Source organism: Chiloscyllium punctatum, chromosome 38 (assembly GCF_047496795.1).
Source record: "Chiloscyllium punctatum isolate Juve2018m chromosome 38, sChiPun1.3, whole genome shotgun sequence".
Classification (NCBI taxonomy): Eukaryota; Metazoa; Chordata; class Chondrichthyes; order Orectolobiformes; family Hemiscylliidae; genus Chiloscyllium; species Chiloscyllium punctatum.
Window position 1 is genome coordinate 63,720,999 of NC_092776.1, and position 13,978 is coordinate 63,734,976.

The 13,978-nt window shown below is 41.1% G+C and overlaps 1 protein-coding gene across 3 annotated transcripts in view; it reads right to left on the minus strand.

The window, feature by feature from the left end:
- Positions 1-13,978, minus strand: part of supv3l1 (SUV3-like helicase) — a 40,006-nt gene that overhangs the window by 12,252 nt on the left and 13,776 nt on the right. For all 3 annotated transcript variants that reach the window (XM_072558017.1, XM_072558018.1, XM_072558019.1), the window contains 3 exons: positions 12,099-12,176; positions 11,316-11,407; positions 8,347-8,527 (listed from right to left, as the gene is read on the minus strand). In XM_072558017.1, coding sequence (XP_072414118.1) covers positions 8,347-8,527; positions 11,316-11,407; positions 12,099-12,176 — 351 coding nt within the window. The remainder of the gene's footprint in view (positions 1-8,346; positions 8,528-11,315; positions 11,408-12,098; positions 12,177-13,978) is intronic.

A 13,978-nucleotide genomic window follows, 5' to 3' on the forward strand; every position in this document is an offset into this window, starting at 1 on the left:
CAACAACGCAACCAAAATCAAACAATATGCAAAGGCTGGGTAATGAGTAGAAACAAACAGTATGCAAAGCTGGGGTCTCAACAGTCTGATCATGCATTCCACACAGACTTGCTTTCTCTCAGTGGCCAGTACTTGCAGACTGAAATTTGCTAATTCTTTCCAACCTAGAGTCAAGAATCAGAGATCAAACAGAACAATAACAGCAGAACAAAGAAGCAACCTTACAATTTGCCCACATTGACAATCTCTCATCATGATGATGAGATAGAACTGTCACTCTCACCAATATTAAAATTCTCTTGTGCAGAATATATTGTACTTGACAATACAGACTTGCTGCAGAGAGACATGTTGCCAAACCATTTTGCTTTACACTGATTAGGATAAAACACAAGGATGCCAAATTTCGAACCGTCATGACCAATTATATAATAAACAGTTGTGATTGGTTGGCAAGTTGACTCTGATTAGCCACTGACAATGTTAACAGCTACGCAAAGAACCGACTTAAGATAATCAGCCAAGGTCAAAACACGGTTCTTCAACACTTTATAGAAGTGATCGTTATCCTTGCACACACATCTGCAAACAAAAAGGAATAAGTTTAGTCTTGTGCCTTTATTCAGTTAGCCAAGATTTGAGAACCTTTAGTTTCCTAGTGGTTTTTCCATGGACATCTGCATATCAAATGGGCAGATAGAAGCAATGGTTCTTACAACTAGATTTTCTCCTTCTTGCAATCATCTCTCTTATTGATATACATCATTTGTAAATTTTCATAACAAATAGACCCAGAAACTAGGAAGAGTACACTATTCAGCCTTTCAAGCTTGCTCCTCCATTTAGTATGATCATGACTGATCCTCTACCTCAATGCCACAGTCCTGCTTTCTCCTTATGCCTTTAAGATCTGAAATTTTACCTATCTCTTTCTTAAATATATTCAATGACTTGGCCTCCAAGGCCTTCTGTGATAGAGAATTCCATTACATTAAGTGTAAAAATCTTTCGTCATCTCAATCCTAAATGTGAGGTCATGTACCCGATTCCAGGCTCCACAATATGAGAAAACAATTCTCCCTACATCTAACACTGTGGAACCCTGTTAGAATTTTACTCCACTTCAATCAGATCCCCTCTCATTCTTCTAAACTCTGGTAAATACAGGCCCAGTTGAACCATTTTCTCCTCATACAACAGTCCCACTATCCCCAGTATCAGCTGAGTGAATCTCTACTACACTCCCTCTATGGCAAGTATATACTTTCTTAAAAGGTCTCACCAAGGTCCTGTCTAACTACAGTAGACATTCATACTTTGGAACTCAAATCCAGTGACAGCTAATATTCCATTTGCCTTCCTAATTGTTTACAACATCTGCTTGTCTACTTTCATTGGCTAATGTAAGGGACAGCCAGGTCCAATAGAGGAACCTCTATTATCCAAATACCAATTAACTGAAAATAGGATTACATCAAAGACGTGTTTCCAACAGTCATCGCGTCTTTTGTTTACAGTGATTAAACAGGCACCTCCCGCACTCACTCTCTCTCCACACACTTTCCCTGGAGTTCTATCCTAAACACCCCTTCCCCCAAATAATCTCTCCAACATTGTCCTGTACAGAGCAAAGGCGGAACCTGTCAAAAAGTTGCAGTAAAATGTTGTGTGGGGGGGCTGTGGCTGCGTGTGGGTGCGCTGTTTGGAGACTTACCCCACAAAGGCAGCAGCAGCAGTCTTGTTGTTGATGTCCAGTCCGGCTGCCCCGGAGAGGGGGCAAGAGTGGATGGGTTTGGGGGGGGGGGGGGGGGGGGGGTCGGTGTCAGACTGGGTTGGGTGCGGGAGGGTTGCACGGGGGCAGCAGGTGGGGTTGGGCGGGGCCTCGCGCGCTGTCTTGCTGCCTTACCTCCTTAACAGTAAGCAGACTTTAAAAATTCAGAGCTCTAGAGGAAAGGCATTTAATCGATTAACCAAATAATTGATTATCTGAATGAAATACTGCCCGCCCATAATGTTCGAATAATCGAGGTTCCACTGTTTTGCCATTTAAAATAATAATCTTTCTGGTTTCACAGCAAAGTGCATAACTTCACATTTATCCATGTTATACTGCATCTGCCATGTGTTTATCCATTCACTCAACTGGTCTAGATCTCCATGAAGCCTCACTGCATCATCCTCACAACTCTAGCCAGTTTGATGTTGTCAGCAGACTTGAAAATGTTGCATTTGGTTCCCTCATCCAGATCATTAATATCTATTGTGAATAGCCAAGGTCCAATCACTAATAATTGAGGTACCCCGCCAGTCACTGCCTGGAACTCTGGAAAACAACTCATCTATTCCCACAAAAACAGAAATGGCTGGAGGAAAAAAAAACTCAGCCAATCTGGCAGCATCTGTGGAGAGAAAGCACAGCTAATATTTCTAGCCCACTCAATTCTGAACAATGGTTATTGGATTTGAAACATAAAAACTCTGCTTTCTCTGTTTTTGTTTCAGATTTCCAGCATCCATAATATTTTATTTACTATTTATTTCGACTCTGCTATCTGTTAACTAACTCTTGATCCATGCCAATATATATCCTCCCATCCTATTTGCTGTAATTTTCTGTTCTCAATCTGATAAATGACTAGTGACACTCAGATAAATGCTTGGAAAAGAAACTAAATGCAAGTACAAAGAACATTCCAAGTAAAGAGTGCTGCATGCTCTCACACAGTCACCAACTCCTCCCTCTTTCCCAATCTCTTCCCTTCGGTCACATCGGAAAGTTTCCCATTTTAATGCTCCAACCCCAGATAATCCTCACATGCCTCCTCCATCCTCAAAATTCAAAAATGACCCTCTCAGCATTACTGAGCCACTACACCCTGAACCTCTCTCATTAGCAATACTATTTGCCTCCTACCTACCTGCTACCTTGAACTTTGTTTCCTACCATGTTCCTGTGGATTTTCGACTTTAAAGAAAATAATAAAGAATATTATTACACAGTTAAATAAACGTAAACATTACCAAGGCCAATGTTTTACTTTATCAATGAAAACATGATGCAAGATGAAACTGAGAGCACAAGCAATCCTCCCAGAACTGCATATGATAAAGAATCTATTTGAGTTCATGGTGGTAAATCAGCATTCCTGAAAAACTGTAATTATGCCGAATAAAACTGTATTGAGTGTCTTCATCAGTATTATGGGGATTACTTTACAACTTTGTTGTAAGAGTCTTTTTAATATATTTCTATGTTACATTTCATTTACACTACCTAACCCACTTGATTGGGCAGTTCCTAGGAGCAGGTTGATTGCACCTCTAAGTTCCATTTCCTTAACTGCACTGGGGCCAGACATCCAAATGCATCACAGGAGCCTCATTCCATCTCTCACCTAAATCTACAATGCTCTCAACTTATTTTTAAAAACCCATCATATTTGTATACATTCATTTGCACAAGAAGAAACATTGTCTTTGTATCTATTGTGTCAAATACTTTCTTAACTCAAGAACTCTAGTAGGTCTCCCTCAATCATTTTTGACTCTCATCTCGCACAGACTAAGGGATGAGGGAATCAATCTCAATGTCAATACATATACCTAGGTATTACTGGCATCAGCTTTGCAAATCTTCCTTGTGCCTTCTTCAGGAACTCATTTTCTTTTGAATAATCGTGACCAAAACTGTAAGCATTAGTTCGACCGCACTTGAAATAATGTTCAATACATGTTTCATGCTTTGTTTTTTAATTCTCTCTCTTTAGGAGTAAATCCTAATTTTTGGTTTAGTTGTACCAGAGGTTAGCAAAGCCATAAAACAGAAATCAACATTTGTACTCAGGAGATCCTTTTCTTCCTCTGCCGTATCTGAGAGTTTTACCTTCCAAGTAATAAATGACCACCGTGTTCTCCCTACCAAAACATTCACATTATAAAGGTCACTACTTTCACTTCATTCACTACTTGTGTGCCCATTCTGAATTTACTAATTTTCTCCTGGACCAAACGTAACAAATTAATACACAATGAATGGTAAAACCTTGAGAAACACAGGATCAGTAGGAATTCGGTTTGCATGTCCACCAGTCCTGTGGTATTAGGGCAGGTGGTTAAGAAGGCAAATGGTATACTTGCCTTGATCAGGCAAGGCATAGATTTTAAGAGCAGGGAAGTTACGCTGGAACTGCATAAACGTTGGTTAGACTACAACTAGGGTGTAGTTCTGGAATCCACATTAAAGGAAGGATAAGACTGTACTGGAGAGGGTACAGAGGAGATTTATCAGGATGTTGCCTGGGCTGGAGTCTTAGCTGCAAAGAGACACTGGACAGACATGGGCAGTTTTCTTTAGTGGATAGGAGCTTGAGAGTGGACATGATTGAGATGTATAAAATAATGGTTAAACAGGAAAAAAAGAACTTCTCCCCTTGATGGAGGGGGGCATAGCTTTAAAGAAAGAGGCAAGAGGTTGAGAGGTGGTGTGAAGGAACAACTTTTTCCATCTAGAGGATTGTGGGAATCTGGAACTCACTATCTTTAAGGGTCTTAGAGACAGAAACCTTCATAACATTTGAGTTAATATTTAGATGTGCAATCGCGATGCCAAAGCATACAAGAAAATGGGATTAGAATAGTTAGGCAATTGGTTTCAATCAGCATGGACACAATTGGCCAAAGAGTCTTTTTCCATTCTGTACATTCCCATGACTTTTGATAACATTTATTTTATTGTGGCAGTTTACTGCACCTGAATTCAATGCAGTATTTCCTACTTTATAATGCTTCAAAATTGCAGTCTTGACAGATGTTATAAATCCAAGTTATTCTAAGCAGGAAATGGAGACCATCACATATTCAGGCAGATGACAAATGGGTAAAAGGTCATCAAGTTGTATGACTGGTAAGTTATAGAAAGGTGTTGTTGCAGGTAGCACATGAATTACTAGTAGGTGGCCATCTAGGAGTAAGGAAAACTCAAACCAAAGTACAAAAACATTTTTATTGTCCTGGACTGCATTAGGATGCAATTGAATTTTGCCAGACATGCCATAAATGTCAGGTAATTGGAAAAACTCAGACAGTGATAAAACCAGCACACTTAGTACCCATTCCATTTTTGGAACCTCGCACAAGAGTCATATTTGATTACATAGGATCCCTCTCTAAAATAAAATGTGGGAATCAGTATTTAATGACCATAATGGATGTGTTTACTAGATTTCCAGAGACCATTCCATTACACAGTATCATGACTAAAAGGATTGTAGAAGAGTTACTCAATTTCTTTTACTAGATACGGACTACCTCAGGAGTACAATTGGACCAAAGGTCAAATTTAAAATCAAAATTATTCAAGGGAGTTATGAATAGCTTAGAAAATCAACAATTCAAATTCACTGGGCCGGAAGCATTAAACAGTCACATCAAACTTTGAAGACCACGTCGAGGGCTTATAGTCAACACTATCCAGATGATTGGGAGAAAGGAATTGCATTTGTATTTTTTTGCAGTTAGGGATGCACCTGATGAGTCAACTAAATTCAGTCCATTTGAATTCGTTTTTGAGCATGAGATGAGAGGATTATGAAATTAATTAAGAAGAAATTGGTGATTCAGAGTTCATAGAGCACACATTTGGACTGTATGTCAAATTTTAGGGAACAATTAAGTGGAAAGTTTAAGTAGAGAGGGTGAGTTGGTTAGACAGCATTTAAAAGTAGCACAGCATATGATGAAATAGAAAACAAAAATTTGCAATTTTGCTAGTGGTGATAGCGTTAGTGTTACTACCAGAGGTAAGTAAACCTTAGAAGGCAAGATCTCGTGGGCCTTATCAAATCAAAAGGAAATTGAATGAGTTGAACAACTTGATAAGAACACCAGATAAAATTATATCTCAGAGTGTGTCATGTGAATATGCTGAAAAGATATTTTGATAGGGAAGGAAAGCAAAAGGGGAATATGTTACTGGTTACAACAGTGAAGAACCGAGTTCAGATTATTCTAAATTGGACATGCCTCAATGTAAATTGGACAATGAGAAAGTTCTCAAAAATTGGGATAAGTTGAGTTACCTTCCAGAGGAAAACCAAAATGATCTGGAAGAGTTACTACAATTAAATGGTGAATAAGATGGGAAGTACTAATCTGATTATGCATGATCTAGATATATGAAATGCTGTTCCAATTAAGCAACATCCTTAGAGACTTAATTGTCTAACATTGGAAAGGTTCTAAAAGAGATTGAACGCATGCTCAAAGAAAATATAATCAAAGCGAGTTGCAGTGAATGGACCTCACCCATAGTAATGGTGCCAAAAATCAAATTGTACCCAATAATTGTATGTATTATCACGAGGAGAAAAAGTGAGGACTGCAGATGCTGGAGATCAGAGCTAAAAAATGTGTTGCTGGAAAAGCGCAGCAGGTCGGGCAGCATCAAAGGAGCAGGCGAATCAACGTTTCGGGCATAAGCCCTTCTTCAGAAATGAGGAGGGTGTGCCAAGCAGGCTAAGATAAAAGGTAGGGAGGAGGGACTTGAGGGAGGGGTGTTGGGAATGCAATAGGTGGAAGGAGTTCATCCACTTTACTAACACCTTCCACCCAGACATCAAATTTACCTGACCCGTCTCAGACTCTTCCCTCCCCTTCCTAGACCTCTCCATTTCTATCTCGGGCGACCGACTCAACATGGACGTTTACTATAAATCGACTGACTCTCACAGCTACCTAGATTACACCACCTCCCACCCCGCCCCCCTGTAAAAACACCATCCCATATTCCCAATTTCTTCACCTCCGCCGCACCTGCTCCCAGGAGGACCAATTCCAATACCGAACAACCCAGATAGCCTCCTTCATCAATTTCCCCTCAGACATGGTTGATGATGCTCTCCACCACATCTCCTCCACTTCCTGCTCCTCCGCCCTTGAATCCCGCTACTCCAATCGCCACCAGGACAGAACCGCACTGGTCCTCACCTACCACCCCACCAACCTCCAGATACATCTTCTCATCCTTCGTCATTTCCGCCACCTCCAAACAGACTCCACCACCAAGGATATATTTCCTTCCCCTCCCCTATCAGCGTTCTGGAAAGACCACTCCCTCGTCAGGTCCACACCCCCCACCAACCCAACCTCCACTCTCGGCACCTTCCCCTGCAACCGCAAGAAATGGAAAACTTGCGCCCACACCTCCCCCCTTACTTCCCTCCAAGGCCCCAAAGGATCCTTCCATATCCATCACAAATTCACTGCAACCCCACACACATCATTTACTGCATCCGCTGCACCCGATGTGGCCTCCTATACATTGGGGAGACAGGCCGCCTACTTGCAGAACATTTCAGAGAACACCTCTGGGACACCCGCACAAACCAACCCAACCGGCCCATGGCTGAACACTTCAACTCCCCCTCTGCCAAGGACATGCAGGTCCTTGGCCTCCTCCATCGTCAGACCATGGCAACACGACACCTGGAGGAAAAGCGCCTCATCTTCCGCCTAGGAACCCTCCAATCACAAGGGATGAATGCAGATTTCCCCAGCTTTCTCATTTCCCCTCCCCCACCTTATCTCAGTTCCAACCCTCGGACTCAGCACCGCCTTCTTGACCTGCAATCTTCTTCCTGACCTCTCTGCCCCATCACCCTCACCTTAACCTCCTTCCACCTATCGCATTCCCAACGCCCCTCCCCCAAGTCCCTCCTCCCTACCTTTTATCTTAGCCTGCTTGGCACACCCTCCTCATTCCTGAAGAAGGGCTTATGCCCGAAACGTTGATTCTCCTGCTCCTTTGATGCTGCCCGACCTGCTACACTTTTCCAGCAACACATTTTTCAGCTCTGTATTATCACGAAGTCAATGCAGTTACAAAATCTGATTGACATCCTATCCCATATTTGGAAGACTGCATTGAGAAGATGAGAAAAACAACTTATATTTCAAAGTTGGACTTGCTCATGCCGAATGGACTGCACCAGTTTTAAAGTCATGCTATTTGATATGAAACATGTGCCAGGCACGTATAAACACTAATCAATATAGTCATTTCAGGACAACCCAATTGTGGTGTATATGGACAACCTGCTGATTTTTAGTCACACATGGAAGGAATATATGTAGCATCTATCAGAATTGGTCAATCAACTTCAGGATGCGGGCTTGGTGATAAACCGAGCAAAGCATGAGCTCGCAAAAGCCCAAGTCACGTTCCTGGGCCATGTCACTGAACATGGAGAAATGGTGTCATTTGCTAAGTAACAGTGACTGTTATTTAGTATTCAAACACACAAGATATTAATACTTGGTAACATTACAAACAGTTGAAAAGTTATTTACCAGGTGGAAGACTGCCATAAATCACTGCACATTCCAGTCCGCGAGTCTCAATTTGCCGACTCAGTGAGTAGATGTCACTTTTACTGAAGCAAACAATACAATCACCAGGGCGCAAGTTATCCAGTGACTCCAGTGCAGTATTCAGAACAGTCATGGGGGTTAGTCGCTCATAACTTACAACCTATTCAACAGAGAGCAGTTAGTTAGCTAGGAAAATTCTGTCTTTTGGAGAAACACTGCATAAGCAAAAGGTGCAGACAATAGCAAAATATAAACCAACAACCCCACCAGCCCCACACCCATTTCACAACAGGAAAAGTTTACTTTGAGCAAAACTACTACAGTAAATGTTAGGGTAATTCCCTCATCTACATAAGGTGTGGAAATAGGTCATTAGGTCTAACAAATCCATACTGACCTTCAAAATGCATCTCACCCAGACCAATTCCCCTACCCTATTACTCTATATTTCTCCAGACTAATGCACGTCGCCTCCACATCCCTGAACATTACTGGCAATGTAGTATGGCCAATTCATCTAATCTGCACAGCTTTAACTGTAGGAAACCCATGCAGACACATGGAGAATGTGCAAATTCCACACAGATAGTCGCCTGAGGCTGGAATTGAACCCAGGTCCCTGGCGCTGAGAGGCAGCAGTGCTAACCACTAAGCCACCATACTGCCCATGTCATGTATCCTACCATATACTATGCTGGTATGAATTTACAATACATTGCAGGAGTAAAATGTTTTCAGCGAATAATCATAGACTCAACACACACTTTTCTGTTTGGTTATGGGATCAGTTTAAAAACTGATAGAGCACTTCCCAAAGGCCAGACTGCAACAGTAGAGTGGGGTTGATACTGTGAAGCAATTTGAACACAGAGGACATTACAGCACCTTTTCACAATTATGATCTGAATAGAACTGTTGCTGTACAGCAGTCCGATGATTCTGATCAAAAATGCTACCTAGCCCTTGATGGTGTTAAAATACTCAAATGTTGTAAATGTGTTAAGAGGAAATTATTCAGACTGCTGACTTGCATCCTATAGACAGTGGCTTTGCAGTGACAGGAGGTGGCTTACTTGCAACAGAATTCTTAACAGCTGACCAATTCAATATAATATTTGTACCAGATTCAGTTTCTGGTCAAAATGTTGATATTGGTGTGATTCAGTGATGGTCGTGCCTGTGAATGTCAAGTAATGAGGGCTAGATTCCCTCTTGTTGAAGATGGTCATTGCCTAGCACTTGTGTGGCATTAAATATGTTTTGCCACTTGTTAATACAAATCTTGATATTACCAGTCATGCAAGCAAGCATAGACTGCTTCAATGCGTGCCAAATACAGTTGAACAGTGAGCTATCAGCAAGTATCTCAACCTGACAATGACTGAAAGTCATTAACAAAGGAACTGAAGATGGCTGATCTCGGACACTATCCTGAAGAACCTCTTTGCTGATGTCTTGTCACAGAGCTAATTAGCCTCAAACAACCATAACCATCTTCCTTTGTCCTGGTCAAGAGCTATCCCCCGATTTTCAAGGGCTTCAATTTCCTTGAGCAGCTTGATTCAGTACCAGTCAAAAGTTATTTTGATGTCAAGGTCATCACTTTCTCCTCATCTCTAGAGGCCAGTCCTTTGCTCATATAGACTGTAGTAAAGTCTGGAGGTAAATAGCCCTGCCAGAAACTAAATCAAGCATCAGTGAGCAGGTTACCACCAAGTACTACTTGGCAACACTGTCAATGACATCTATTATCATAATGCCAAAGACTGAGTGTAATCAGGAATTGGTCAGGTTCTATTTATCGTCTTTTTTGTGTACAGGACATAACTTGTACAATTTTCCACATTGTCAGGTAGATACTGATGTCGTATTTGTCCTGGAACAGCTGTCTAAAGGCACGGCATGTTTAGCAGCACAAGTCTTCAGTACTACAACCGTAATATTGTCAAGAGCCAGGGACTTTACAGTATCCATTCAGACATTTCTTTACGGTATGGTTCAGGAAAGATTTAAAAGGATGTTGCCAGGGTTGAAGGATTTGAGCTATACAGACAGACTGAATAGGCTGGGCTGTTTTCCCAGAAAGCTGAGGGGTGACCTTATAGGGGCTTATAAAATCATGAGGGACATGCATAGACAAGGTCTTTTCCCTGGTTTGGGTTTAGGGTAAGAGGAGAAAGATTTAAAAAGGACACCAGGGCCAATGTTTTTATGCAGAGGGTGGTACATGTATCAGATGAGCTGCCAGAGGCTGGTACAATTACAACATTTAAACTGCCATATGAATAGGAAGGGTTTAGAGGGATATGGACAGAGTACTGGCAAAAGGGATGAGATTAATTTTGGGTATTTGATTGGCATGGACAAGTTGGACTAAAGGGTCTGTTTCTGTGTTGTACATCTCTACGACTCTATGTGGAGTACTGACTGAATTAACTGAAGATAGGCATCTGTAATGCTGGGGACCTAACAAGGAAATGAGATAGGTTATTTACAAAGTATTACTGACTGAAGATGGCTCCAAATACTTCACAACCTTTATCTTTTTCACTAATGTTTTCCATAATTGGGAATGGGAATATTTGTGAAGCCAATTCTTGCACGGAACTGTTTAATTGTCCAGCACCATTTACGACTGGATGTGGCACAGCTACAGACTTAGATTTTACCTGTTGGAAATGGCAATGGTTAGCTATCTAGCAGATTAAAGTAGACCTGTGTTATATCTTAGTCGGGCTGATATCTGTTTTATGTATTCTGGTGCTGGTCTGAGCACATCCTCTTCATGGAGCAAGTTGCTATCAGTATCTATGCTTGGAAGTAGTGCTACATATTTAACAATGATTCAGTATTCAGTTTTAATGCTTTCAACATCTAGACTGCCTGATGTTTTAAAGCCAAAGCCATATTTCTCCCTATAGCCCTTGCCCCAGAGATAGGACACGTACCTCAACCTCTTCTCCAGTGTCAAACATCAACTCCATCACCAAGTTAATAGCTGCAGCTTCACCACAGATATGGATTTCTTCTGCACAAAGTCCTGCAGTGAAAGCAAGGTACATTGAAATAATGCACAAAACATTCTTCGGAGAAGGTACAGTATAGAGTTAAATACACAGTAATGCCCCTATTACTGTCCCCTTCAGCAGACTGATTGATACAGATAAAAGCTCCCTCTAAAGAGTTCGCATCCAACAGAGTCAGCCCATGTACAGTATGGTTCAGATGCAGAGTAAAACTCCGTCTGTACAGTCTCTGCGTCTAGGATTCAGATCATTAGACTGTGTCTACTGATGCCTCATGAATGAATCACACCAGTATGAAAAGTGGTGGTCATAAAAGTGGCACAATTACTAAAGTGAGGGAGTGAGGTCAGATGCTTGGACATTACCTGTGTCTCTGGATTAATAATCTATTGCTAATATCACTTGGCCACTGTTTCCCCTTGAGGAAGTCGGAAAGCAATAGTTGTCCCACTTCCCATTACCCTTCCCCAATTGCCATCCTAGGAATTACGACTATGTAGTCCAGTCATAGAGGAAATGTCCAACAGAAAACAGTCCAACTGCACTGGCATAACAAAAGTATGGCCAGCAGAAAATACTTGCCCTGGTTTCAAACAGCAGAATCCAGTCCAATCCATTACACAGAGTTCAGGCTGAGGTTATTTGATAGGCTTCTGTAATAAATCCAGATGAAGTGTAACCTGAATTATGAACGGATATTCTTACCTAATAGTGCCCTAGTCCAGGCCCAGCCTCTGGAAGGATCTTTGATCATCTGGATTTCATCAATTACGGCAATTTCATCTGCAAAATATTGAGCACAACATGAATTCCCACCCACTCCTATTGTCCATTCTGCATAAATCGGTGACTAACAGCTCCCACCCCAACAAGAATGTCGGATTTAGGAGACGGAATAGGCTATTAGGCCTGCTCCACCATTCATCAAGAGCAAGGCTGATCTGGCCATAGTCTCATCTCAGTGTACCCCATAACCTTTAACTGTCTTATTTATCAAAACTCTAACTCAGCCTTGAATAGAGTCAATGACCCAACCTTCAGGTTCCTGGGGGAAGAGAATGCTAAAAATGTCTGCATTCCTACAATGGGAAGGGAAGGGCGAGGCTGCCACCATAAGTTGAAAAATAAGATCTGAAGAGGAGATAGACCGTCTGCAAAAGGACGTGGACAGATTAAGAGAGTGGGCAAAGAATTAGGAAATGGTATAAAATGAGGGTAAACTTATCAATTTTGGTTGGAAGAACAGAAAATTAAAGAACATTCTATTTAAATAAAGAGAGAATACAGGATTCAACGGTAAAGTGCGATTTAGGAATTCATGAATCACAATATTGGCATGCAAATACGGCAAGTGATTAGGAAAGCAAATGGAATGGTCATTTATTCCAAGGGGAATGAATATCAAAGCAGGTAACTTTTACCACAGCTGTACAAAGCAATGGACAAACTGGAATAATTTTGGTCTCCTTATTTGAAAAAAAAATAACATAACTGCTTTAGAAGCAGTTCAGAGAAATTCTATGCAACTTATTCCTTGGATCGACAAGTGTAGTACTGGAAAAACACAGGTCAGACAGCATCCAAGGAGCAAGAGAATCAACCTTTCGGGCATAAGCCCTTCATCTCCTCATTCCTTAGATGTAAGGTTAACCTATGAAGTTTGAACAGGTTAGGTCTACGCGAATTAGAGTTTAGAGAAATAGCAGTTGATTTTATTGAAAAATATCAAAGCTCGAGGGAACTGAATGAGAATGCTTCCTCCAGTGGGGGAAGACTAGAGCTAGGAGACACAGTTTAAAAATAAGGTTTTCCTTTTTTTCAAGACAGTGATTAGAGAATTATTTTCTTCAGAGTTGTCAACATGCAGGTTTTCTTTCCTACAGAAGGAAGTGGAGGTTGGGTACTTATTCAAGATTGAGTTAGATACATTTTTGTTAGACGAGTTCTTGGGTTAATGGGATGCAGACAGGAAAATGGAGTTAAGACCACAAACAGATCAGCCAAGATCTTCTTGAATGATGGAGCAGGCTTGAAAGGCCAAACAGTCCATTCCACCTCCTAAATCTTAAATTTCTACATAAAAAAAGTGTTACAGAAACCCAGCACGTCTGGTAGCATCTGTAATGAGTACAAGATACAGAGCTTTGTTTTAAGTTCGAGCAGAAGAGGTGGTATATTGAACTTGAAACTTTAACTTTTTCTCTCACCAGTTTCTCCAGCACCGCTTTTATTTTCGATCTCCAGCATTTGCAGTAGTTTGCTTTTATCCTACGTCCAAACTATTCTCTCTCATACCAGAAAAAGCTGACTATGAGACTCATGGAGGACTCCAGAATCAAGTGGACCATCTAGTCTAATCCCACCCATGCTCTCACTTGCCATTTAACTTTTCAAAAGAGTCATTTTTGACGTTTGTTTCTCTCTCACTGGACGATGCCAAAGCAGCTGAGTATTTCCAGCACTTTTTGCTTTTATTTCAGATTTCCAATATTAGCAGTATTTTGTCTTTACTTCATTATTGAAGAATTATTATGTTGAAGCAGACAAACAAATACTCTCAGATATCATATCTGTACAGGCCCTCT